Raw genomic sequence first — 27,643 nt, forward strand, 5'->3', positions numbered from 1 at the left:
GCACGAAAAGAGTGGTATAATTAATGCACATGGAAGGAAAAATGAGATGAATCATATACATGCATGCCATCATCCTGAAATATATGATGTTAAGAATCTCAGCCTGAATGCCTTTCATCCTTGATAGTATACATCATCATAAAAGGGCTACAAATATTCCAACGACATTTGTAGTAGTCTTTTGCCATCATATCATAATCAACTGTTTCATCAAAATGTCAGTTGTTTAGCTGCAAGGTGAATATTGATGAGAGAGAAACAGAAACCTTATAAAAATGAATTGATGAAGAATTACATTTCTCTAGAATAGTTTGTTTGAATAACTTCTGTATACATATAATTCTTATGTAAGATATGACAAGGATACTATAAATTAGTCATAGTTGGAGTTTAGACTCACGCCTAGCTGTAGAGTGGTCTCCGCATGAAGAGGATGATGATGACTAGGCGAACTTATACCATTTCTCATACTATTGTTACTATTATTATTGCTGGATTGATCATTTATAATATTGTGCCTGTCAAGAGCACTTGAGGCAGATTGATCAATCATTATATCATGATGTTGCCGAAGAAAAGTCACATCTTCATCAAATGAGTTGCTCAATCCATTAGTCAATCTTGAGACCTCAAGAATCTGGCATAAAGACATTAGCAGGACACAGATTTTCTTACCAATTTGATCTAACCAATTTTTACTTATGGTTTTACAAGCTTACATTACTGAAAATCTTACATTTCAATATATAAGTGCATATATATAGATGATCTAGTGGTAAACTGTGATTGTGGCAAAAGTTATGGTTGTGGACTCGAGTGCGAATTGATGTTGTAGACAGTAACAATGTTGTCCTAAAAAGGTGGACTTCCAACAAGCCACAACCCAAGGTGGACTCAATTTTCCACAACTGAAGGGAAGTGTTAATGACAATGCCGAAGGGTTGATTGCTGGAATTGCAATTCAGAAAATCACTAGGCATTGTTTCTTTAAATAATAGTCTCACAACATGCCCTAAAGAAAGGACAACAATAAACATTTGATGTCCCTATAATTCCAAAGGAAAGACAATAAGGCCAGGACCTCAACTCGAGTTCAGAATATATTTCACAGGTTCTGGGTTTGATATTTTCCACGAGTTTGAAATAAAGGTTTTCAAAACGTAAGGGTAGAAAACCAAATCCGATGATGGGTTCTAGACAAACCCACTCCTCTTAGACACAAGGATGACACAATCCAAGATTGTTTCCCACATATCATCAGATGGGTTTGTCTTTGCCCCCTACTCCATGAGATCAGCGGAACATACAACCGGCCCAAGCCAAACAAAGAAACCACCACTAAACTTCTTCATAGTCACAGCCCCATTCATGTCCATCACCAAGAGCTCAATACACACAATAGAACTACGCCCTAGAAGGATTACACCGAGACGAGCTACAACACTCTGTTGTGCATGCAACCATTACCTGGGGACCTCGTGCATGCAGAACTTCGCTATCTCAAAAAGATAAAAAAACGTCATTATTCAGTCATAGGGGTCGTAACCGAAGGCTATTGTTGCAATCACATTGATCTAGAAGATCCAATGCAATACATACCTTGATTTAAGCTCTCAATTTGTTGATAAACCATTCATTATATCTACGATGAGATACAATTATGTCAGTTTCCTACACTTTGTAAAAATGCTCTTGTCCAGGCTAATATTACTTTCTTACTTTCTGCAATCACAAGAGTCTCTCTCTCTCTCTCTCTCTCTCAAGAGTGTGGCCCATCTGACAGAAAATAAAATTAGGATGACTTTATGGAATTGTAACGGTGCACTTTGGACACACCTTGGCTGTATAGAGGAGATTTTGAAGGTATTTGATATATTTTTATTAATAGAAACACATCAGAGTCTAAACAGAGGAATCCCACCAGTTGTAGGCTTTCGTTGGGAGTCTGTTTTTAGACAAACCTCACATTGACACACTATTGGAAGATTTGGAGGTACTGCAATATTATTTCGGAGAGGGATACATAATAGGATAGAAATACTAAGGACAGACCTAGAAGCCCGTTTTATGTGGGTGAAAGTCTTCACAAGCACTAGCAAGGATCAAACAATATTTATCGCCATTTGTTACTTTCCCCGAAAGGATCCTGTTATAATATGGTTGGAGACGCAAGTTTAGTTGATGAATGAGCGCCACATGGGCCTTCTCTATACGAACCTTTAGTGGATGACATAATCCAATATTCTTCTCAAGGGGAAGTCTTCCTCGTAGAAGATTTCAATGCGAGAACCCAATCTCAACAATGCATAATATTTCAAATGGATAAAAACGTAGAAATGGTGAATGTCGACCCTTTAGCCATAGGCATCACACGTAAATCAAAAGACCAAGGGGCAGATACCACAAGCTTTGGTCATCATCTGCTCGAACTTGGAAGTCGACACCAGATGATCATATATAATGGTTTATCCAAGTGGCTGGGCTCGGAAGAGCTTACATGTTTCCCACATGGAGGAGGGGAAAGCACAATTGACTATCTAATAGGACACCCTGAAGCTACCCATATGATTAACTCCTTCTGGGTGGCCCCAAGCCCTATTGGTGTAGATGATAGCTTCCTATACTTTGAGCTAAAATGCAACAACTCCAACGCCACCAACTCTAGCCAACCAAACCATCACACCACAATACATTTTACACATGAGCTCTCTGACATGTTCAAGTCCATCTCTCCTTTCTTGATTCTTCCTTGCCTTTAGAGAACCTTACTACACAAAACTCACACACATCCTTCACTTTGTAGCAATTAGTAGTTTCCCATACACGAAACACTCCAATCAAAGTAGAATATGGTCTTCTATGCCACATAATAGATGGCATGCTAAGGATTGTAGAGACTTGTATAGATAACTTAAAGTACCATGATTTAGTGGTACTATTTCCTCAATACAGGCTCACAAAGAGATACGCAAGATGACACGTCGTAAAAGACGAGCGTGGAAAGCATCTCAATATTAAGAACTCTACCACATGTTCATGAGTAGGGATTGCGTCCTTGCACGGAAGAGACTACGGAAACCAAGACCACATACACCCATTGAGGATCCCAAGACTTGACACACATATACAGAGAGATTGTACCACATCTCTCAAGCCCATGCCTTCCACACCTCGACCTACTATGGGGACACTTTTCACAACCTCTAGGGTCACGAAGGTCATAAAAAAATTACAACATAGGAAGTTCATGGACCACACAAGATTGCGAGCCAAACACATCATATATGCTCGAGAGTGCGTAGCTCCCTTTCTACCACAGTGGACCATGAACACAATGGCCCCTATACATAAAGGAGGGGACCCCATGACCCAAATACATATAGGACCATTATGATAGGTCATATGCTCCTTAAATTATATGGTGCAGTAATGGAAGTAGAGCTCAACGATTATATGGAAACCTTAAGTTTGTGAGCACCTATTACGGGAATGACCATATAATATCCCATGCTGAGAATTTACCGTAGTATTCTATACACGTGGATAAGTGTGAGGGTTAAACGAGAGTGTAAAGAAGGGGAGGATTACTTTTAATCCTCGTGATTGAGACAACCCATTAGGCCAAGTGTGAACTTGCTTGGGGGCCTTGGGTATCGCTATAAATAAGAGGCCTAGCTACCCTCATTTCATGATCTTTTGACTACGTCGAGACTCTGTTCTTGTGGTGGGTCAACTCTTGTAGCAAGCGCGCTAGCACCAGATACGACTCAACGCCAGGGCGATGGTATGGGACACCAATCGAGGCTCAAGTCCGTCTCAATCCCTTCGCTCGAGGGTGGTCGAGTGGATTGGCACCCTTCTTTCTCTCTCTCCTATCTATCTATCTATCTATCATTCTTTTATCATTATCATATGCTTACATTAGGGCATATCTCTAATAGTTGGTATCTGAGCTTATGTTTCTAATGTTTCCTTTGTTTGTTTTTGTCTTCTTGATGGATGGTGATCGATCGTCGTGCGGTTGACCTTGATCCAGATAGCGATCAGCAAAGGAACTTCGGTAACTCTTTCTTGTTTTCTTTTATTTTTTCTTCTCCCATCTAATCATGTATATGGTCAATATGAAATTTTTTTCATTGATTCAATGATGTTGTAGTGGTAATTAATTGGTTATATAAAACATTTACATATGTGTATGACGTCAATACCTCATTTGACATATATTTAATATGTGATTAGTATCGTATGCTTACGAGGTTAATACCTCAATTGCGTATTACGACATACATATGTTACGTTTGCGTATGAGGTCAATACCTCGATTTCTATGTAAATGATATGTGTTTGGTGTCGTATGCGTAAGAGGTCAATACCTCAATTGCGTATTACGATTAACCCTTAATTTTGGATGTTTCGTATGTGCAGAGGGTATATGCCTCAATTACGTATCTCGACTACATCATTTTTGGCTATTTTATATTACGATTTCTTTTATATATGTATATGTGGTCACGTGTATACGTATTTGATCGTATATATGTGATAATATACATATGTGTATATAAGTTATTACTGACAGGAACTACACGCTCCGATGAACAACGCTCGGCCACAACCGAGTCTAAAATCAAACATAGAAAAAAACGGATAATGAACGCACGACACAAAGGAGAGAAGAGTACACAAGATGTTTAACGTGGAAAACCCTGAGAGGGAAAAAAAACCACGGGAGTTCACAGACTCCAAACTATCACTATATCACAATGATTACAATAGTGAGCTCACGGAGGCAACGACCTCGTGCTCACGATCTTCGCCACAGGCGGCGGTTACAACAGAGGCAACGACCTCTCTATGTCTCGAGCTCACTCTGTACACTGTTACGCACTCTCTGATCTAGCGCCAACAAGAATGACAACTACACTCTAAGTTTGCCCTAAGTCATATTTATACTAATATGACTTTTCGACTATTTACAAATGTAGCCCCGATGGACTCTCAAAAAACATATTTACGAATATGTCCCTCCATCCGGTGAGCACTCCTCACCGGGCCTGCATCATCCGGCGCTTGCCGAGTACTCCTCATCCAGTTCTCACCGAGTTTTCTGTAGCTGGGTACTCGTCATCCGATTCTCACCGGGTCTTCATCATCCAACTCTTGTCGGGTACTCGTCATCCGGTTCGCACCGGGTATGCATCATCCGACGCTTGCCGGGTACTCCTCATCCGGTTCTCACCGGGTCATCCCATCCGGAGGGACCTGTTTCCTAACAATTACGTGATTTCAATATTGAATGTTTTCCTTTTCGTGGAAAGGATCTTGGTGGCAATCCTCACATTTTTGTGAGAATGGCGTTGTCACCATCCCTTTTTCAACAAATTTTTATTGTTGACATCCCCGTTGGTAACTTCGATGTCGTTACATAATGAAACAATCTTAGGCACAATGGTGTTGAGAACGTAGGGCTTGACCCACTTGATGTGAGGTTGCTCTTATGACACACATAACCAACATCCCTTCCTCATTACATGGATACGATGCCACCATGAGATCATTCTTACGAAAGGCATTTGTAATGACGTAGCCATGTGATGGGCCACGTGGGCCTACTACGAAAAGAGGGCTCATTTGGCTTGACCATTAGGTTGCACTTTGGTGTTTGCCATCGTAATTACGAGACTTGAGGTTAGGTAGCATACCAACAAAGTTTGTGGTAAACAAGGGGTGAACCATCATTTGTTGTTAAGCCATTTACGGGAGAAACAAAGGAAAGAACCGAAGAAGCAATCTGCACGTGGCTGGGCCGATGGGAGTCTCATTTTGAGCTCTATCCCACGCAAGATAGTACGAAGATTGCATATATCGGCCGAGAACTAGGGGGTAAGGCTGCCGCCTGGTGGCGTGGGCTCCGTACTTTGGAGAAATTGCCCGATACCTGGAAATATTTTGTCACATTTTTCAAGGGCCAATTTTTGCAACCCCCCTCTCGAACTGAGAAAACACAAGCTTTAATGAACCTCGCTAGCAAGACGTTTTCCTCGCAAGAAGACTATGTTCACCATGTTAGAACCCAAATTCAAAAATCGAATCTAGAAGGGGACAACTGGTTAATAGATTGTTTTGTCAATGGCATCCCCAATCTAGACTAATACTAGATAGTGCACGATAAGGATCCAAAATCCTTCGAAGAGGCAGTTGAGATAGTTCTTTGCTATCAACACACTTCGAAGAAGAACCACAACAAACCCAACGAAGCGCCCGGGACTAAGCAATCGCAATTCGCTAGGAAACGCAAGACACCCAACGAATTCATGGATCGCGATTGTAAGCGACAACATCCTTTTTGCGTATTCTGCAAAAAGAAGGGTCATACAAAAGAGCAATGTCGAAAGCTCCAACGGAAAGAGCACGACATCAAAGCTAAAGTTGCGAACCATAAAGGTCATATTCCTAATGTCCTTTAGGTCTATACACATGATTTAAGTTATTGTGCAAACGGGTATATTAATGGATCTCCCGTACAATTTTTGTTTGATTCGGGAACCGCACACAACTTTGTGAATGATCGTTTGGTTCAGATATGGGAATCCAACCCACCGTAAGTGATCATACCTATACGCTACATTTGGCGATTCATTCATTAAGAATTTCTATTGATACTTATATAGAGGAAGTAGACTTCCATGTAATGAATCTTTGTACCACTGATGTAATACTGGGTTATCCCTGGTTGTATAATAAAAACTCTTCTTTATCTTTTGATTGGGTTCATCATTCAATAACTTTTGTACTAAACAATTGTACTCATTTCATTCAACGTGTATAAAAACAATCCCTCTCAATTGTTTCCTCTCCATCAATATCCGAGTTGTCTTGTTCTACTCTATTTTATTATGTACTTGATCCAAACATTCACGTTTATAATATCGATAATGTCTCGGTTCAATTAACATATTTTGAACAACTAGATGAAATCTTAAATGATTTTCGTGATGTTTTTTCGAGTGAACTACCATATGGGTTATCTCCTAAACGTAATATAGACCATCGTATAGATATTGTACCTGGCGTTGCACCAATAAGTATACCTCCTTATCGCTTAAGTCGATCCGAAGAGGATGAGGTATTTAAGTAACTCAAGGACTATTTACGAATGGGTTATATACGTTATAGTAAATCTCCATGGGGTGCACTAGTTCTCTTGGTTAAAAAGACAGAGGGCACATGGCGCATGTGTATTAATTATTGACGCTTGAATAAAGTGACGATCAAGAATTCGTATCCATTGCCCCGGGCTGACGATCTAATTGACCGTCTCCAGGGAGCTCAGTATTTTACGAAACTTGATCTTTGTTTTGGCTACCATCAAATTCCTATAAGTGAGGACGATGTTCCAAAAACGGCATTTCGTACACGCTATAGCCATTATGAGTTTTTGTTTATGCCTTTTGGTTTGACCAATGCTCTGACTACATTTCAACAAGAAATGAATGACATTTTCTGAGAACAACTTGGAAAAATTTGTCGTTATTTTCTTGGATAATATTTTAGTTTATAGCCGTACATTAGAAGAACATGCTAAACATGTCCGCTTTGTTTTACAAACATTGAGTGACAAACAATTTTATGCGAAGATCTCAAAATGTGAGTTCTTCAAGAAATTAATGACTTATCTTGGACATCTCATAACCGAACGAAGAGTTGAAATTGATCCTTCTCAAATCGAGAAAATCAAGCTTTGGCCTACTCTTCGAAATATTCGAGAAGTTCGATCATTCCTTGGTTTTGTTGGGTTTTTGCGAAAATCCCTTCATAATTACTCCCAATTGACGACGTCGTTTACTGATCTTCTAAAAGGTCAAACACGTTGTCATGCCTTTCGGCTCCGGATCTAGGAGAAAGAAGAATATGAGATAAGACTAGTAATGAATAGGTAAAATGATAGGTAACTTATGAATCTCGTGAATCCCCACGAGTTTAGTATATTTAATCAATATCTAGATAGTAAGAGACAATTTAGATCATTCGTGAATCCCATGAATATATTATATTGGTCAATCCTTACAAAATAATCAACAACCCATACATCTTTCTCTCCTCCTTATATAAGGATGGCAAAGGCTAAGCATAGCTTCATGCTTTTTCTAAAGTGTTCATGCACACTTAAAATGTGTATGAGTTGCCTTTTACACTATGCTTTTATTTCCTAAATATAGTGCTCATGCTCGCTAGATGTGCATGAGTAATTTTTTATTGGTGTACATTTTTCTTATAAATAAAGTATTCACGCATTCTAAACATGCATGACTTACCTTTTAATAAAGGTAGGCGTAAATAAAGGTCTTATACATATTAAATCTATATTTAGCACACTTAGGATAAGTTAGTACAATGATAAGGTTGGGGTTTGTCTACGTGGAGGTACAAGGTTTGAATCTTGCCCTATGCATGTAACAATATTTTCTTCTATTTACAAATTTGTCTCTACATCCAATGAGAGACTCCCACCAGCCATCTTTATCTGGCTCTTGCCGGTTCTGCTTGATCCGGTTCTTACCAGTTCTCCTTACCGGGTCCTCCTTACCGGTCCTTACTGGGTCCTCCTTGTCCCATCCGTAGGAACCAAAATGCAATTTTCACGTAGTGTGCGAATTACACTATGACAGCGTAAGTCTACAAAACCTATGGTGTGGAATGCTACACTAGACCTCGCCTTTGAGGAACTCAAGGACCTAGTGTGCAAGGCTCCTCCACTTCTTTTACCCGATCCTTCAAAACCTTTTGAGGTTGAAAGCGATGCAAGCGATTATGCTATAAGTGTTGTCTTATATCAAGATGGTAAGCCAATGGCATTCGAGAGTAATAAACTTGATTCTGCTCAATGTCGGTATACCGTTCAAGAAAAGGAATTATTTGTAGTTATACATGCGCTCAAAACATGACACCATTATCTTTATGGAAATCGCTTTGTAGTAACTACGAACCACGAGTCCTTAAAATATTTTTGTAACCAATAAGACCTGAAAGGTCGTAAGGCACGATGGGCTAATCTCATCCAGGACGTTGATTTTTCCACACGATATTGTAAAGGTTCCATGAACACTGTCGCTGATGCACTAAGTCGCATCCGTGAAGTTAACATACTTAGCTTCACTGAAATAACATCAGATGATAGTTATTTTGTGAAATACTGGGCAAGAGTTGAGTCTAGAACAGACACCACCACATCCGCGAAGGAATACTTCCACATTGCTAACAGTCTGCTCTACCGTAATGGGAAGGTTTGTGTTCCAGATTTGCCTGAGGTCAAAAAGAGAATTCTTTTTAAATGCCATGATGCACCCTCAACAGGGCACCCTGGATTACATCGTACGGAGATCCAAAGTTTACTAGTGACTTCTGGACACAAGTCTTTTAGAAGTTAGAAACTACATGGAGCGTGAGTTCCACGGATCATCCTCAATCCGATGGACAGATAGAATGAGTAAATCAAATTATTGAGGACATGCTTCGATCATACGTTGGTACAAAACCAACAAAATGGGAACGTTATCTCCCAATTTTGGAGTTTGTTTATAATAGCTCGAAGCATACATCGACGGGATATACATCATGTATATGTATGGTTTTCAGCCAGGAGCCCCGATTTATGTTAATATATACATCATGATGAGTTGCGAAGTACGCAAAACTTTCTTCGGGATATGCAAGATATGTTTCATATTGCACGAGATAATATAAAAACAGCTCAAGATAGAGTGCGTTTTTATGCCGATAATCATAGGCAACCTTGTGTATTCAACCCTGGACAGAAGGTATTTTTACGTGTACCTCACAATTCTAAGACATTGTCTAAGGGTAAGTGTGCTAAGTTAGCCCCACGGTTTTGTGGACCTTTAAAGTCCTCAAATGAATTGGGTCATCAGCCTATGATCTCGCTCTCCCCGATAGTGTTGAAATTCATCCAGTTTTTAATGTGAGTCGTCTAAAAGAACTTCTAGGTTCTGGTAACAATACAGTTACAACTAAAACTCTGGTTACTTCTAAAGAATTATCTTCTAAACCACATGTACCAAAAAGAATTCTCGATGTTAAAACAAAAAAATTACGTACTAAAGAAATCTTAGAATTTAAAATAAAATGGATGGATAAATCAATAAAAGATGCCACATGGGAACGCGAAAATACTCTCAAAACTAACTTCCCTAATTTTTCATTGCAAGAGTGCAATGTTTTAAAGAGGTGGAGTATGTTACGGGCATGACCATATAATATCCCATGCTGAGAATTTACCGTAGTATTCTCTATACACGTGGATAAGTGTGAGGGTTAAACGAGAGTGTAAAGAAGGGGTGGATTACTTTTAATCCTCAGAATTGAGACAACCCATTAGGCCAAGTGTGAACTTGCCTGGGGGCCTTGGGTATCGCTATAAATAAGAGGCCTAGCTACCCTCATTTCATGATCTTTTGACTACGTCGAGACTCTGTTCTTGTGGTGGGTCAACTCTTGTAGCGAGCGCGCCAACACCAAGTACGACTCGACGTCAGGGCGATGGTATGGGACACCAATCGAGGCTCAAGTCCGTCTCAATCCCTTCGCTCGGGGGTGGTCGAGTGGATTGGCACCCTTCTTTCTTTCTCTCATATCTATCTATCATTCTTTTATCCTTATCATATGCTTACATTAGGGCATATCTCTAATAGCACCCGAGCATGCTCGCTTTAGACGAGCCTTCTCCACTATTGACCATATCTTCACACTTAGATGCTTAATTGACCAGACGAAGTCTCACAAGAAGAAACTATATTGTTGTTTTGTAGACTTCCGCAAAACCTTTGGCACAATCCCTAGGGAGTGGTTGTTCGATAGGCTTAAAAGCCTGGAGATACCAAATGACATTATTTGGGCCATCTATGCTTTATATAAGCAAGTCTTCGAGTGCCTAAGATGTCTTGATTAGCACCATTGGTGTAAAACAAGGTTGCCCCCTATCCTTGACTCTTTTTGGGATCTACATTGATGAGATCACTGATTTTATTGCTCGTAAGGCAAGCAACATTGTAGTCATTGAGGGTACGCAAGTTAGTCTCTTACTCTATGCAAACGACATAGTCTTGTTGTTGGAGTCTGAACATGACCTACAAAAGCACCTTAATGCCTTAAATGACTTTTGCACAAAACGAGGATGGGTAGTGAATTTATGGAAAACTAAAGTCCTTATCTTTGACACATCTGCTTGAGTTAGGACTATTAAATGTTACTTAACCCTCTCTCATAAACCAATTGAGGTAGTTGGACCATATGTATATCTTGGAGTCACTTTCAATGCTCGCTCAAGTAAATTTTCGATGACACAGGCAACCGACGAAGATACTCTATCGCGAGGATATGCATCCCTCCCACTCTTAGAGAGGCAATACCACCAAGTATACTTTCAAGAGCCACGAACTAAAGGATGGCTCTTCAACTCATTAATGACCCCTTCCCTCATGTATGCATCAGTAGTTTGTGCTCCAAGTCTACCATCTTTCATGTGGACGCAATTAGAGAGACCATTGGTGACGATGTTATCATGTCAACTCCAAAGCAAATCGATAGTACCACATGACATTATTAGAGCAAAGTTTTCTTTGCCCCCGATGTTAGTAGAAGCAATTTTCCAACTTGTCGTTTTTATTCATCGGACACATAGCCAACCACAAGATAGGATATCTCGTCAAGCTTTTGCAACATCTCGATCCCTCTATGAGTCCAGACATACTATCTCTTGGTATAACATTGTAGTGAGTTGGCTGCTTGCAAACGACCTAGACATTAATAACCTAGCTCTGCCCCTCCAAGTCTGACATCTCATTATTTGTCCGAAACGGTGCCAATGGACAAATATTCATCATCATATATGTGGGCGACCTAGTGACTAGAGGAGCACAATAAACCGACATCAACAACATTAAGATGCTCCTCTCCAGCAAATTCGTGATGACATAAATGAAAGAGCTCCATTAATTCTTGGGCATTGAAGTAATTCGAACCTTTGATGGCATTATGATCTCCCGTCGCTACCCCTCTCGACCGAAACCTCAAACTGGATGCCGACTCTAGCACCACAGAGTGTGAGCCAACACACTATTGGCAACTTGTCAAAAGTCTTATTTACCTCACGATCACTCGACCCAACCTCAGCTATCCAATTGACCTCCTTAGTCAATTCATGCAAACTCCACATGATATTTATTTACATTGTGCTAAGCGAGTGGAACGATGGAATATGACATTCTCTACAACTCGTCACGCCAATTCGGCTTAAAGGGTACATAAATGCCGACTGGGCAAGCTACAAAGTTGGCCGACGATCGACTTCGGGGTTCGTATTTTCTATCAGAAGTGAGGCCATATCATGGAGCAACAAGAAGCAACCAACTATTGCATTATCGAGCACAGAAGCCAAATTCAAGGGCACGACTTTTCCGGCATGTGAAGCCATATGGCTCAAGTGGATACTAAAGAATCTGGATGGCTCCATCAACGCTCCAATCTTGCTCTATTGTGACAACATTATCCATCTTGCTTGAAACTTGGTCTTCCAACTCGGACAAAGCACATTGAAGTCGATTCGAGAACGTGTCCTTGCAGGGGATGTCGATCTGAGACACATCAGCATGAATCTTCAGACAGACAACATCTTCATGAAAGCCCTAGGAGCTGACAAGCTTCGGCAATTCATGTCAAACTTTGGACTGATGACCCCTAACTTGCCCAAATTGAGGGGGAGTGAAAATGAGAGAATCGTATACCAACCAAAGCGGACACCAACAGATACGGACACCAAAGAAAAGCTCAAAGGTTGAAACGGCTGATAGCCATTGGGACAGAGTTGAAGGGCCGAAGGCCGAAAGCGGTTATTATTTCTGTGCAGTTGTTGTTCTCTACTTCATGTTATTATACATCTTGAGTATTCTATTTTCCTATCTATCTTGTGTCTCTCCTCTTTCACGCACATAACACACATCTCTAATATATTCCGCTTAACATAATTACACATGTATTTATTTACATTCCAAATAGGGAATAAAATGATAGCATAAGTATGTAGAGCTAATGTGATTCTCAAGAATCTCCTAGTGCTTAGAACTCTATTGTAATCAAGAGCTCAAGAGAGATTAACAATAGTGTTTAGTGAAATAACGATAATCTCTACTCCTTGTTGATGCTAGGCCTCTTTGTAAGAATAGCGAAATAAAATACATACTTTGTATCTAACTAGTGTAAGAGAGAATGTGAGAGAATGTGAGAGAGATATTAGTACTGTCATTGTTGTCACCGTCACCATCTTCGTCGTCGTCACTTACGAGCACAAACCGCTCTTCACTGTCACCATTTTGCATCGTCGCCACTATCTTCGTCGTCCTCACTTGACAGTATTACTTGAGGGTTTACCTTTAGGATTATCTCCAAAAAGACTTGGGCTAGTGACAAGCAATTTCTTCTTTTGCACTATTCAAGGTTAACGACGGTACTCATCGTTTTATAGTGTTTGATTGCTTGTTAGATTTGAGGTTACCTTTCTTAGATTTGGCGAGTTTTGTCACGTTATTTGATGCCACAAAAGTGAATGTTTGCACAATTCGCACATCTTGTCCTAAGATTAGAGATGGAGATTGTACTTTTCCTCTTTCTAAGCTATTGTCGATTGCATCATAAATGGATATGCCTAATGTTTTTATATTTGATGGTAAGCATGGATTTACAACATTTCTTTCTGTTTCTTTTTCAAAAAGATATGCCTTGGATTTAGAGCATATCTACGAAAGTTAAAGGGAGTATTGGTAGCGAGTCAAATTTCTTTACTTGGCAAAGAGTTTGGGTAGCTCATAGTTTTTCACATTCACTTATTAATATAATTCTGTGTTTTATCTATAAAAAAGAGAGAGATTGGACTTAATTATGTTGATAGGTGATTAAACCACAACAATTTTATTAGCCAATAGGATAGATCTTTTCAAAAGATAGCAAGGTTAGTTTGAAATCCCTCTTAATATGAGGAGCAATTTGATATTTTCCAATAAATTATAAAGTTGATGAATGGTTAGCAAGAATTTAAACAAATACATATAAATTTTCAAATTAATTTTTTTATTATTCAATTTTAGATTCACAGTCTTATGTTTGGTTGTATGCATACCTTCAAACGTAATGCTTCATTCTCTCGTAACGTAATCTGCTCCTAGTAGTATCACACCAATTTGTGTAAGAATAGATTCACAAATTCATATAATATATGACCATGAAGTGTTTATAAATAACAAAATTTAAGTCCCCTTTGACATGAGTTTAAGAGGGGGGATAGTATATTCCAATAATTCCTACATATTTGTCATCCCATTTAGTTTCTTTAAAATTCAAGCAAGCTTGATGGCCCAACAAAATACACATTAGCATGAGCTTAAATACTAAAACTTGTCCTAGGCGCGACAACAAAGACGTTGTAACGTTGCAAGTAGTCGGAACCTCAAGGGAAGTTGGGAAGGTGTCTATGAGCACATACAAGTACTAATGCTGACAGATGCACATTTTTCTAGTCATAATTCCATGGCGCCTAATGTAGAAGGCGTCTAGATATAATTTGTCCCCTTCGACCTTGCAAAGCTTCCGCATCATGTAAGGAGAATTTCTTCAACCAATCTAATCAAGCTCTTTACTGATATTTTTTAGTGTGGTTTCTGTTTTCTGTACATAGATATACTGAAATATATGTTTTTGAGAGAGAGATAAAATTTTCTCCGTTTTGATGCGACCTACCTATGCGTGTTATGTACACGCATTTTGTTGGGCGATTAGAAAATCCTATTCTGGAACTCTTATTGATGGGCATACCTTATCTTTGTATGAACCACAAAATATTATGTACTGTATCTGAACAAGATACAAGCGTCACATGATAACTTCTACCCAATTTGCTTCTAAACTAGAGACCAAATAGCTATTTAATGGTGCTAAACATCCAAAATCTGATTGCTCAATCGAAATAGTAAACCCTGTAATGGAGGACATATACAGAGATTATGGGAGAGTGGGGAACTATCTGCATTTGGCAGAATTTCTAGGGTTGCTAAGAAGAATCCAAAACAAAGCCTAGTTTAGAAGATTTGCGACAAGATTTGGGCAAAATATATGTATGCTCAACATGGATTAATGGGACATTTCCAAAAGTATTCACAATACAATCATGCATTGCCACTCACGTCATACCTCTCCCTTTTTGAAAAGGCCTAGTTGTAACCTAAGTATTCATCCATGACCAGAACATTTAATGGAACTTTTTCACAACACTTAACCAAAATATGCAGTATGCAATGAGTGAACGCATTTGATTGATCTATGACCCGTATTTGAGATTGGACAAATATTCATTCAAGGTATTAGCATACCATTTCCATAGAAAAACAGAAGAAAGATATTGATTATGCACCTGGTGATGAAGAGCTTGGATCTGCTCCATTATCAAATTTGTCTGAACACATTAACAATAAGTCTGAGTAGCTAAAAAGAACGTAAATATTCTATGCATGAGACTATATTTCAAGACATATCCTCACAATGCATGATCTTGACTCATCATATTCATCCCACCTTTCTTGCTCTTAGTCGAGCGAGCCCAGATTCAAGTTGTATTTCGAGCTTTTGAAGATCGTTTATTTGGAGGGATCCCAAGTGTTGCCCTAGCATCTTCCTATAACAATAATGCCAAAACATTGTCTATCACATTGACAATTAAGTAAAGGGTGCATTTTTCAAACTTTTAACATGCTTCTCGCAAGTTGATAATTTGAGCTAACCTTTGTGCCTCTTCTAGAAAGCTCAATCTCTCCTTCATTCGAACAATCTCTTGTTTCCAGTACTGCATACATATATTCCAAAAAACCAAGAAACAAGCTCTAACCAATTTATTAAACAAAAACGTTGGTCATCAGCTTAATAAGAAGAATCTTTGACTTTGTATCAGTTTGAAACCTTGTATCTTTCGCATATTTAGTTCAGGCTTCAAGCATTAATTCAGGGGAATACCTCCTGCGAATTAGTAAGTAAAGCCAACAACCAGATGGGCATTTGGATTACGTGTAGGCTCTACCTATACCTCCATTTGTGTGACAAACATTAAAATCAAGACATCTCACGTGTAAGCAAGAACCTATGATCACTAAGGATAAGTTGCAAGATCTTGATCCTGATAGCCCAGATCTTGATCCTCCCATAACAATGCACCACCAATCCAAATTGATACTCAAGTGTTTTATTAGGGAAATTTCCCATTCACCACTTACATCAGCCTGCATGAACACAGGTATCCAAACTCTTTGTGGTGTGCTAGTGGGTCATGAACCCATGATATAAGCATAAGTCTTACCATAAGAGCCAATCATGTGAAAAACAACATTGGGGTCATCAAGCACTCTTTTAAACGCATGCATTCAAAACAATCACAGGACCTCAAAAGTGCCTACAATCAGGGCTCACCAAACCTGGTGATTTAGAGTAAACTTTACGGGTAGAATTGAATAATCCTAGTCCAATTTTACGTCATCTTCAAAATAACTAGTGTAGTGATAAATTCCGGTCTATAGGTTGAGTTTTTCACCTATACAGTGGAATTTTCAACTCATAAAAAGGTTTAAAATATCTTTTATGTGGGTCTCATCACATTTCTTGAAATTTTGAATCGTTAAATAAAACGTCAAATCAATGTACAAGGCAGTAGGTTAGGAGACATGCATTTAAGTTTCAGGCATTAAATTATAAGTCTCCTTCAATGAAACATAATGAGAATCCTTGTTCGTTTGAACTCTTCAAAATGAGCATCCTATATGTAAGCCCAAAAACTTAAATTTTTTACTATAAGGATTAGAACCAACAAAAAGGAATAGTAACCTAACCTTACTCTTGACTTTCATGAAAAAATGATACGGTGTAACACATATTGCAGCATGATAATTAAAAGACTTCGAACCTCAAAGGAATATATAAATGTTTCCCCTGCATAAATACGATTATTTTTGGATCTTCCTATTATTATCTCTGTATATTTCCACATCTATAGATAGAGGCAATATATTGATTTTAATGTTTGTTACGCAAAAGGAATTATTTTCAAAGAAAGTTTCACAGTCTAATGGTGAATTCCTCAACCCCCTTCTTGACCAGTTAATTTACACGTGCTATTTGAGCAAGTAGATGGTTGAATTCCTTCCACTTTTCTGAGTCTCGTAGGAGTTGTCCAAGGGCTAGTGTTGGCCAAGGCCATTTGTGGAAACTGAGAAAATTTGTCTTTGGGGTATTTTGAAGTGGTCTACCTAAAACATAATGGGTTTTTTGAAAAAATGACCTAAATGCCAATATATTGGGTTATCCAAAAAGCTTAATATGTTGTACAGAGTAAATGGGTTTTCTGAAAGACCGAATATGCTTTATATATTTGATTTCACAGAATAATGTCAGATTCTTTTCAAAAATGGTTTCAATCCCATATAAGATAGTTTGCAAAATGTCAAATACATGTCATGACAGAGCCCCTTAATGGTTTCTCGAGTTGCCATTAATCAATAGAAATTGATCACATAACATGATGAATTGGACATTTAACATAGAGTAACTGTGAAATATTGAATGGTTTTATCAGCATTTGAAAAACAAAATGGCACATGGTTATGTGAAATGGAAACACGGCAAGTAGGTCATTAATTATGGGTTTTTTTCATGAGCCCTTCAGAGATTGTTCTTTGAATAGTTTAGCATATTTATCCGTGTGATATTTTCATCATGTTTTCAAGCACATTTTATCTCTTTGGAAAGATGGATCTGAATGTTTGGATTTCTAATATCATTGGACTATTATTTTATCGGTCATTGAAGCCGATCCTCACAAAAATATGGAAAAATAACAAAAAACTTCTGATGATTTTCACCTCTTAAAGAGTAAAGTAATATATGTGTTTGGTCAAAAGGCCAGGTTAGGGATGCCACCCTCTCCCTCTTTCTATTACAATGCTCATCGTCGCCCACATTCGAGTTTGCTTTCCTGACATATTTTTCTCACAATCACTCCAACGTGCACTCTCGTCAGTAAAATTCTCAAAAGTAAAGACTCACTTTTGGTTCCATAGATAATACGATCTGACCTTTTAGGACAATAATAAAATCCACCTCTGTCTCTCACTGATAGACTTGACTTTCCTGCTTTATTTGGTCAGTATCCATGTTAATAATATCAAGATTTAGAAATCTTGGCCTTACATAATCCATGATAATGGCAAATCTGCATGATAAGGATTAATGATATTGAATTGATAAAGCATTAACAGCTTCACACTGAGGTCAATTATGATAAATCACTCCCTAATCACGTGGGTCTTTAATTTATCATGTTAATCTCTAATCACGTGGTAACTGCACTAAATCAATCCATAATTGTATGCCTAACGATAGCTAGATTTGTTTTATTTGTATGCCTAATGTGGCAAAGCACAGAAAACACTTAAGACTACCACAGATGTTAAATCATTAGACAGAATGAGTTAAATTAGGGATGAGTTTCTTGCCCAGGCATATGACTGTTATTTTCAAAGACCATACGTTTTGAATATGTGAGAATTTGTTCCTATTATTATTATTATTCATATTGGATACAAGAAAACAGTCCAAGTAATTAATTCAGAAGTACCTCTACGTTCTCTGTTTCAGATATTCCATTTTCAGCAGGTCTTGGGTGTCTCATGTATCTTTCGATTATCTTTTCCATACTATTTCGAAAGAAAAGAAATGATGTTAAGAGAACCCACGTTCTGTTTTTTAAAAATAAATACGCAACATTATACATTTAATTTACTTCTGAAAAAAATCTACACTCATTTTTATGATAATATGTTAGTATACTATATTATATATATAGACAATGAATATTAGCATTGAATCTACAATTAATCTATAATGAATATTTGTGTTCCAGAAATGGAATTTCACAACACATTTACTGCATGTTATGTTGCCAAAGTGTTTGGTGATAGCATTGCATTAGGCATTATGTGAGAGACCTCAACTTTTGTTCCCACCTATAATTGCTTATGCATTAGAGATAGAGAGCCTATCTTATTGAAAAAGTCTACAATACAATAAATCTATCTCTTTGGAGAGATGGATATAAATGCACAGGTTTCCGATAAATTGCAGATTTGTGCATCGTAAGGAGGAAAAACCATTGAGATTTTTAACTGGAAGAAAGTCCAAGGAACAAAGAGGGAGGGATGATCGTAGAGTTGAATGGTTTGACAAGGAATAAGTAGGTAACATTGTATATTTTCACACCATAGTAGCATTCTGCATTATAGTTATCGCAACACTTCATATCATAGCTATGCATCATAGCTAGGTGCGAAGCAAGCAAGGACTAGAGGTATTAAATATAGTGGAGGTCCCAATGCTATGCCATTCCCGTTTGGCCGCTAGTCTTTGGATAAAACCCATCTTACGCTCTTGTTTCTTGTTTTTTTCCTTTGGCAATTCAATTGAATTTCTATCTTCAGCCCTGATAGCCAGCAAGTTAGGTGATGCCGGTCAATGAAGATACCTACAACTATTATCACATTGGTAGCTCATTTACAACATGCTCGCTCAGATCATTTACAAATGTTAGATTTAAGATGGGTTTAATAGTGGCACAAAAATGTCTTCTTGGTTGGACATCAAGTTTTGCAGACCAATGCTCTATCTGATGGCACTAAAAACACTTTGACATCATTGACTTAGAATTCCTCTCCACCCCCTATTTACCCATTTCAACATACTTTTGTATTTCTATCGTCTAAAACAGAACCATGGCTGGTTAAGCCACTGTACATCCCGTGCTAAATACATCACAACATCTTGGGTGTAGTGTTAAGCCCTAAAAGCATCACAACTGGTGTAGTGGTAAACCAGTGCTTCACAATATCAAGGTTGGTTCAAGTTTTAAAGTATCTAGCAATGTGTTTATTTAATACAATATAAATTATAAAAAGTCTTCGTAAACTTATAATGCACACCATTATTTCTCTACAGAAGAAAATTTAAGACATTGGCATGAACATGTTGTCATAACATTGAGATTATCTCACAACACTAGAGACAAGTGCAAAATGTCCTCACATTATCTACTCTAAATAATCCTTGTTCAGACAGATTACACACTCAAGATTAATAAGAAACACAATTTTAGCATTTAATTAGAAATTAAATGAAAGATTACAAAGCTAAGTAGTAAAAGCAAATATGTAATTAGAGTTTGACGTTGCTTAGTAAAAGAAAATTAGAGTTGATATTGTTTTAACTTATCATTGTTAACTACTTCTATACACTTTCAAAGAGATAAGAAGAAGTAACTTAAAAGCATTGTCTAAAAAGTTCTAAAGAGATTGTAATTATAGTAAAAGTCAGTTTGTAAGCTTTTTGACGCTTCCTCAAGTGGTCTCCAAAGAACTCGATTTTAGGGCCCCCCAAGTTCTCTTCTCTTTTGAGTTATAAACTGAACTCTAATCTTCTTAATATTCATGAGACCCAAAACTTAAGCTTAAGTGTTCATCTTGAGTACTTGGGTTAATCATAACTTGTACAAATATTTGAGCTTTTCATAACTTTCCTTAATAGCATGTGTTAAATGATTAAGAATAATTAAGTGACCCTGGGCTCATTGGTTGTATTTAGGAATTAGGTTTAGATTTTGTTGGCTCATTCACGTTGGTTGCTCATAAGCTCATAGGCTTACAACTGGTTTGACACCCCTCTCCTACTCATCTCGACAACTATAGAATAAACGTTTTTTCGATCGTCTTACATCTTGGTTCTAGGATTTTTAGGACTAGCTAGAACAATCTTAAAACTTGTTAGTTGTCTCGATTTGTATTGAAAGAGCATTCGAATGACGATGTAATCCTTCTAATTTAATTGTGCTTGGATGACTAACATGTTGAATGCAAGAAAGATCATGGAGAACATTAGGACTCTAAAAGGACTGTTGTACCTTAAATTTGACATGAAAGAGCTTGGAAAGAGATGGCGTCCTCACATAATCTAAAAGATTGTTGTAAATAGAAAACTAGAGGAAAAGGCCAATTGGGCCGGATTAGTGTGAACCTTCTTAAGTATAAGAAGAATGAACTCAGGGTTTGGAGGGAAGAGGCCATGTTGATCTTTGAATCAGTCATGGTGCAAGTCATCTTTTTGGAGAACGTAAGTGAGAGAGAGCTCTTGTAACTATGGTGCATCTATTGGTCTTTGAATCAGTTATGGTAGTTATGGTGCAACTCCTCTTTTTGGAGAGTGTAAGTGAGAAAACCTCTCATAACTATGGTGCATCTATTTTGGTACAGAGTGAATAAGGCTATTTTCAGCACCTTGTATTGATTCTCTGTGCACTCACCATTCTAGAGTATCATGTCATTGTATCAACCTTACCACTTCTTTGTTGTAGTCATGCTGTAGAAACCCTATGACAAGTATTGCATCACATAGACATGGATGATCGACCCAATCACTTAGTTGACAAGAATATGTGGTATTTACTTAGTTATAGTTACATTGGTTGGCCGTTTTCAAAGATGAGACCATATTTTAGATGTAATCTCTCCTTCCATCTCATATGCCATTTGGTGTCTTAGAAGACAGTAATCTGCGTGTGTGTATGTGTGTTATATGATATGATTTGGGTTATCACAAAGCACACAATTCTTTCTCTCAACACAAATGAGCTCCTAAAAGCGTTAGGATCATACAGATAGCACTGGCATTCATTCAATGTACATAGAAAGTGCCACACAACATGCTACATCTTGCTTATCACATGTAGAATTCTAATCGGTTACCCTGAGGATCACGCCCTTAACACATCTTCCTATTGCTAAATTTTACATATTCATGCATTACCTCAGCGTGCGTTGAGCTCTAGTTGGCTCTCCATTTATAGGACCTTAGAACTCTCTTCTTCCCATGATTGATATAATGGCAAGGAGAGCCGCCAAGTGTCAATTCTCATTCCTGAACATACGCTGGAACAACTGATTCGTGTATAGTTGATTTTGCCACTCCTCATTTTCACTGAATGCATTATTTCATATGTACCCTTATCCATCCTTTCATCAGGTTGCTCGTTTGCTATTGCCAATTAGAAAAAAAAATGTTATTTTGCAGTAAAGCTAAACTATCATTTGCGAGTAGAGTGGTATTAGTTAACCATGTTCTTTTATATATTCTTTCGTATATTATGTCATGTTGGAGTTTTTCCAAATCATGTATGGGACAGCTACAAAGATTGATCAAGAATAATTTGTGAGTTGACAATGAAGGAAGCCATGTGAGGGCAAAGGTTTCTTGGTCCACAATTGTAAGTCATCCTATGAGGGAGGATTAGGAATTTGGTATCCATCACAACAATCAAAAGCTTTCCTTGTGAAAATGGTGATTAGGGGATTGTTGTCGGAACCAAAACCATGCAAACAAATGTTGATGTACATATTGCAATGGTTTGTCTCAAAACTGGTGGAGATTAGAAACCCAATATTCAATGGAGTTTTGTTGAAGACAAACATATTGTTGTTTCTACAAAATGGGAAGACACATTTGCTCGATCCGTTATTAATTCATGAAAGGATGTCTCTCTGGATTTAGTTAAACGATCTCTAAATAGAAAAGTTGAATTCTATAGACATTTGGATTTCGATTTGCACTAACCATAGGGGACAAACACTTGGAAGTTGTACACAATGTCTGTGGGCAAAAGTATATCCAGAGCAAATACAGTCTATAGGTGCTTGGATGACATTCCTATACTCATCAACAAATCAAGAAACATTGGTGTTTAATAAGATAAGGGGTGGAAAGACAATGTTTTCTATGATAAAAGTCATCTTTTCTAATTCTACACATAAGTGGATATGCTTCTTTACTCCATTGGATTTTTTAATTGGAGTAAGAGTGTGTCACGATACAGTGACGTAAAATACATAGTTGGTGAGGATTGAACCTGCAACCTCACGTCAGCAAGATATCATGCTCAACCATTTTGATATGAGCATAAAAAGATTCAAGGAGGTTACAAGTATTTACATTGTGAGTTGAAGTACATGCAATAGAATATTCTAGAACCTTCTAGAGGTATGTGACTAGGGAGTATAACTAGATCAATTACATTATATATAAATCCATGCTCTTATCAAAATGGTTAAACATGATATTTTGTTGACGTGAGGTTATAGGTTCAATCCTTACCAACTATGTATTTTATCTCACTGTATCGTGACAGAGCATAGCGCGTATATTGCGGAAGAAACTTTTATGACTTTTGATATATATGATAATGGTAGGTTAAATTTCACACACAACTGATTTGCTTTTCTTTGTTTGCAAAAGGAAGTGAGGCTGGTAGCAAATGATGGATCAAACTAGTTCTTAGATCTGAATCCACAAACGCTGAATCTTTTATGGAGATTTTGGATCATGGAAAGTAGACTAGTATCTAAGTTAACTTGGGATCCTAGAGAACTTTATTGGAAAGTGTCATTTCGAGATCAAATAAACAAAGTGCCTTTTCAGTATTCTATGAAGATTATATGCTAGGTCATGGAAGGTACAAGCCGCAAATGTTTTCTGGAAAAGAAATGGACTCTCTCCACAACAACTCAAGCAATTTTGGAAATGGTCGTAGGGCATAAAATGAGTAGGAAAGATATATGTTTTAGATTGTTGTTGATTCACAGAGCTATACCAATTAATAGATGAAGAAATGGGGTGAATGCAAAAAGTATACATCCTTTTTGTATGAATCTAGTGGAGACTACTAAACATTCTTTATGAAGTTGTGATTTTGCAATGGAAATATGGAAAAGAACATAAAATCTATTAATACCATAATATCCTCGAGGGAGTATACATGGGGGATGGTATTATGGCAGTTGTACAAGGTCAACCAATGCAAAAAGTATGTGTCCTTTTGCATGAATCTACTGGAGACTACTACTAGTAGGCATTGCATGTGGAGTTGTAATTTTGCTACAGAAATATGGAAAGGAATCTAAACATGATTAATAATAGTATACCCTCCAACAGTGTATATATTTTGGGGAGGTTAATATGGCGGCTGTACAAAGTCAACTAATGTTATATGAACAAGAGGATGTTGCAGTGCTCTTTCTACTAGACATGGTCTGATGCAAAAAACAATTATTGTAACCCTGAATCCAAAAATAGAGACTGGTAAACCTGAAAATAGGGGAATTGATAATAGTAGCACTATTTGGAATATTTGGAAGGCTAAATGTGACAAAATGTGACAAAAAAACCAGCTCAAATATAATTTCTTGGATTCGGCCAAAGATTGTGCATAATCACAAAGGCTCTCTGGATAACTTAAAAGGCAATATGCAATGGGTAGAGTTACAATGATTGGAGTTTCATGCCATATGGGACAAATAAATATTTTATAGGCAGATTTTGATAAGGCGGAATGGGTTTACTCTACACCGAAATATTCATTTAAACCGATAGTCAATGATTGGAGTTCCATGCCAGATGGACAACGAAATATTTTATAGGCCGATTTTTGACAAGGTGGAGTGGGTTCACATTACACCGAAGTATTTATTTAAGCCGATAGTCACAACTTAACACGGGGATAGCTAAGGATATCTATATATTCTTAACATTAATGTAGTATCTTTTCTTGAAAAACAAATAATAATAATAATAATAACGTTGGAGAGAATTTAAAGATTCCTCCTTTCATTGCTTATCAAGCAGTAATGGCTAATAATAAACCATCATGATCATCAGAATTTTTATTCATACTTTGGATGCTCCATGGGAATGCCATTTCGAAATGAGTTGGATTTTCCATTCATCAAAAATCAAATTATCATTTACATTAGATAGCTGATTACAGTTATTTTGGGTAGCTCATCATAGCATAAATACATTTATAAGCAATATTTAGTTATATTTTTCCAAGATTAATACACACACACGTGTGTGTGCGAGTGTAAAGTATGTGTGTATGTTTGTCCCCAGTAACGGCTAGACTGTTCAGTAAACCTTGATAGATCAATATTGTATATTATGAGTATATCCATAGGAAAATCTAATCTTCTCGTAAACCATATTCAATGATATCATAAACCACAAAAGATTCATAATTAAGAGAAAAATTATAGCCTCATGATAAGAACGAAAACCCGAAACAACGGAGCAAACATTAGTTGGAAAACAGACATCTCAACTTTATAACTTTCTATCCCATAAAGATTAAAAAACCTCAGGAAACAGCAAGAACATTAGTATCTTCTAGTCATCTCAATCGAACAAGAATTAGCATAACTGGGAAACGGTTAATGGAAAAGGTTGGCGTCTGGAAGCATTAAAAAACTTCACATGAGACTCTATATATTTGAAATTATATACTTACACATGAAATAGACGAAAAATGAAACAGTGATCAACACTCGGGAGGGAAACAGATGCGAACTTAGTTGACAATAGTGATGATAATGATGATGTTTAAAAAACGAAGAAGAGGGAGGTGAAGAAGTGGCATGGATAAGTACCTGGATTTATTACTTGCAAATTCAAAGAGCTTTCCTGTGGAGGAGAATATTATGATAGCGATGTCAGCATCACAAAGAACGGAAAGCTCGTAAGCTTTTTTCAACAGCCCATTGCGGCGCTTGGAGAAGGTGACCTGGCGGCTCGTCGTGTTCTCAATGCGCCGGATCGCAATCTTTCCTCTCCTGCTGTGACTACTATTACTACAGTAGTCACTGTTGTTCAACAGTACATTCATATTTTCCATCATGTCGTTCTTATTAGCTATATTCACATGATGATCTGGCTGCACAGTTACTCCATGATCCATTTGGTTATCCTCACCATCATCATCATCGCTATGCTGCTGAAGTTCAGTAGTAGTCGTAGTCGTAGATATGTAGTTAAAGCTAGCCGATGAAGTAGCATGTCGATGATGATGCAATATAAATTCTTCTTTTTCTTTTTCTTTTTCCTTTTCGCCTTCTTCTTCCTTGTCTTCTTCTTCGTCGTCGGCTTGTTCCGCCAGTTCTTGTTCTGCTTCTTCTTGTACAAATCTGGCAGTACTTATATTGTTACCCCTATTAAGCGGAAATGAAGGCTTTTTAAGCTTGCGGTGATCATGATGGGTACTGCAATGGCGCCGTTTCTCACGAGTTATTTCCACATCATTACGGTTATCTTCCATTTTTTCGAGGATATACCGACTTTACGATCAGGAAAGAGAAAAAGAATCGGCGAAAAAGAAGAGAGGGAATGTGCCGAAAGCTTTAGGGTTAGTTTAATTGCTGGAATCAGGTGAGGGGACGGCTAGGGAAATCAGGAGAAAACGAAGGAGAAGAAGTCTGAAGGAATAGGTTCCGAAATCAGGAGAGGAAGAAGAAGAAGAAGAAGAATGTCTGCAGAAGCTACTGAGCCATGGCGAGAGCTTCAGAAGAAAGGGAGAAATGGAAGGAACGAAGGAACGAAGGAGGAGGAAGAAGAAGTGACGACATAGAAATTAAATTGAAAAAATGAAAAGAAAATTAATAAAAATAATAAAATTGAAAACAAGTTGGAAAAGTGTTAAAGATAATCAAGACAGGAAAACAAAACAAATTAATAAATTAAGGGGGTGATATTTTTAATTTTCGGGCCAGGGATTAGAGCACGTTCTTCACCTGTTTCTTCGCGCACCTAAAAACCGCTGTTTTCAACGCGAAAAACAACTCTGGTTTTTTGTCCCCTTCTGCTGGTTTTCCGTACCAAAGTCGCTCTCAATGTCCGCACAGGGCGCACGCTTTTCAAGTCTGTTATTATTACCCACTATAGTTAGAACCTTACCCATCTTTAGCAGGATATTTGGAGCGGATTCTGGAGAGTCAGCCATAGTACGTATTACGTAATATACTCGAATGCATTGGCAAACATCCTTTTTCATACGAAATCAACGAATGCGTATGTTATGACAACATTCTTGTATGTTTTTTTGTACACTTTTTACCTTATAATAAATGAATACAAAAGTATGGTATTTACCATACTTCGAGGGTGTTTACCATACTCGAATTATAGGAATAATCTCGAATGTGAATGCACGTATGGCTCATACTATGCTTGACACTATTACTCAACCGGATATATGTATCTTCTTACGTACACACATATGTACATACATACATACATACATAATGTATAGCGAATATAGCCTCAAAAGATTAGCACTCAAAAGGTATAACCGGTCAAGTGTGCCAGGTAAAGAAATCTGGATGTTGTCAATTTGCAAGTGGATATCGAGAAAGCGTTTGATAAGTTCAGTGGAAGGGGTAAAATGCACAAGATGGGTTTTGGCCTGAAAATGTTAAAAGTTATGTATTGGTTTTATGAAAAAATAGTCATGTTGGATGGAGAAATTACTAATTCATGGGCATTAGTCAAATTGACTAGACAAGGTGGTCCCATTAGTGCATTGCTATATGCAATTGTAACTCGTCCATTGTTAAGCATATGCATATAATTCATACATTATATTGTGTCGTGACTCGTGATCCGTGGATCTGCAAAC

General features: G+C 37.6%; 1 protein-coding gene across 4 annotated transcripts; it reads right to left on the reverse strand.

Annotated features, from left to right (window-relative positions):
• Positions 1-92: 92 nt before the first annotated feature.
• LOC147862696 (agamous-like MADS-box protein AGL11) lies at positions 93-26,537 on the reverse strand. Of its 4 annotated transcripts, XM_087320737.1 has the most exons (8): positions 25,623-26,535; positions 18,722-18,800; positions 15,843-15,904; positions 15,637-15,736; positions 15,476-15,517; positions 14,189-14,230; positions 401-637; positions 93-230 (listed from the first exon to the last, which is right to left on the reverse strand). In XM_087320737.1, exons 1-8 carry the CDS (start codon positions 26,285-26,287, stop codon positions 219-221), a joined length of 1,239 nt encoding a protein of 412 aa, XP_087176863.1. In that variant the 5' UTR covers positions 26,288-26,535; the 3' UTR covers positions 93-218. The 4 variants fall into 4 exon arrangements, with proteins under 4 accessions (XP_087176863.1, XP_087176862.1, XP_087176861.1 ...); XM_087320736.1 differs by lacking the exon at positions 93-230 and having other exon boundaries at positions 268-637; positions 25,623-26,534; XM_087320735.1 differs by lacking the exons at positions 93-230; positions 401-637 and adding an exon at positions 13,509-13,808 and having other exon boundaries at positions 25,623-26,537.
• Positions 26,538-27,643: the final 1,106 nt, after the last annotated feature.

The sequence above is a fragment of the Azolla caroliniana genome, unplaced genomic scaffold, assembly GCF_043228905.1.
Source record: "Azolla caroliniana isolate FFs.n. ecotype wild unplaced genomic scaffold, voAzoCaro1.0.p SCAF_6, whole genome shotgun sequence".
In the NCBI taxonomy this organism is placed as follows: domain Eukaryota; kingdom Viridiplantae; phylum Streptophyta; class Polypodiopsida; order Salviniales; family Salviniaceae; genus Azolla; species Azolla caroliniana.

Bases quoted from the DNA above. Each gene is read 5' to 3' on its own strand.
- LOC147862696 (XM_087320735.1), bottom strand. From the start codon at position 26,287: ATGGAAGATAACCGTAATGATGTGGAAATAACTCGTGAGAAACGGCGC. The intron at 15,905-18,721 runs GTACTTCTGAAT...ATATGTATGCAG, and splicing joins CTGAAACAGAGAACGTAGAG to TACTGGAAACAAGAGATTGT. The intron at 15,518-15,636 runs GTGGGATGAATA...TAATGTGTTCAG, and splicing joins CTCGACTAAGAGCAAGAAAG to ACAAATTTGATAATGGAGCA.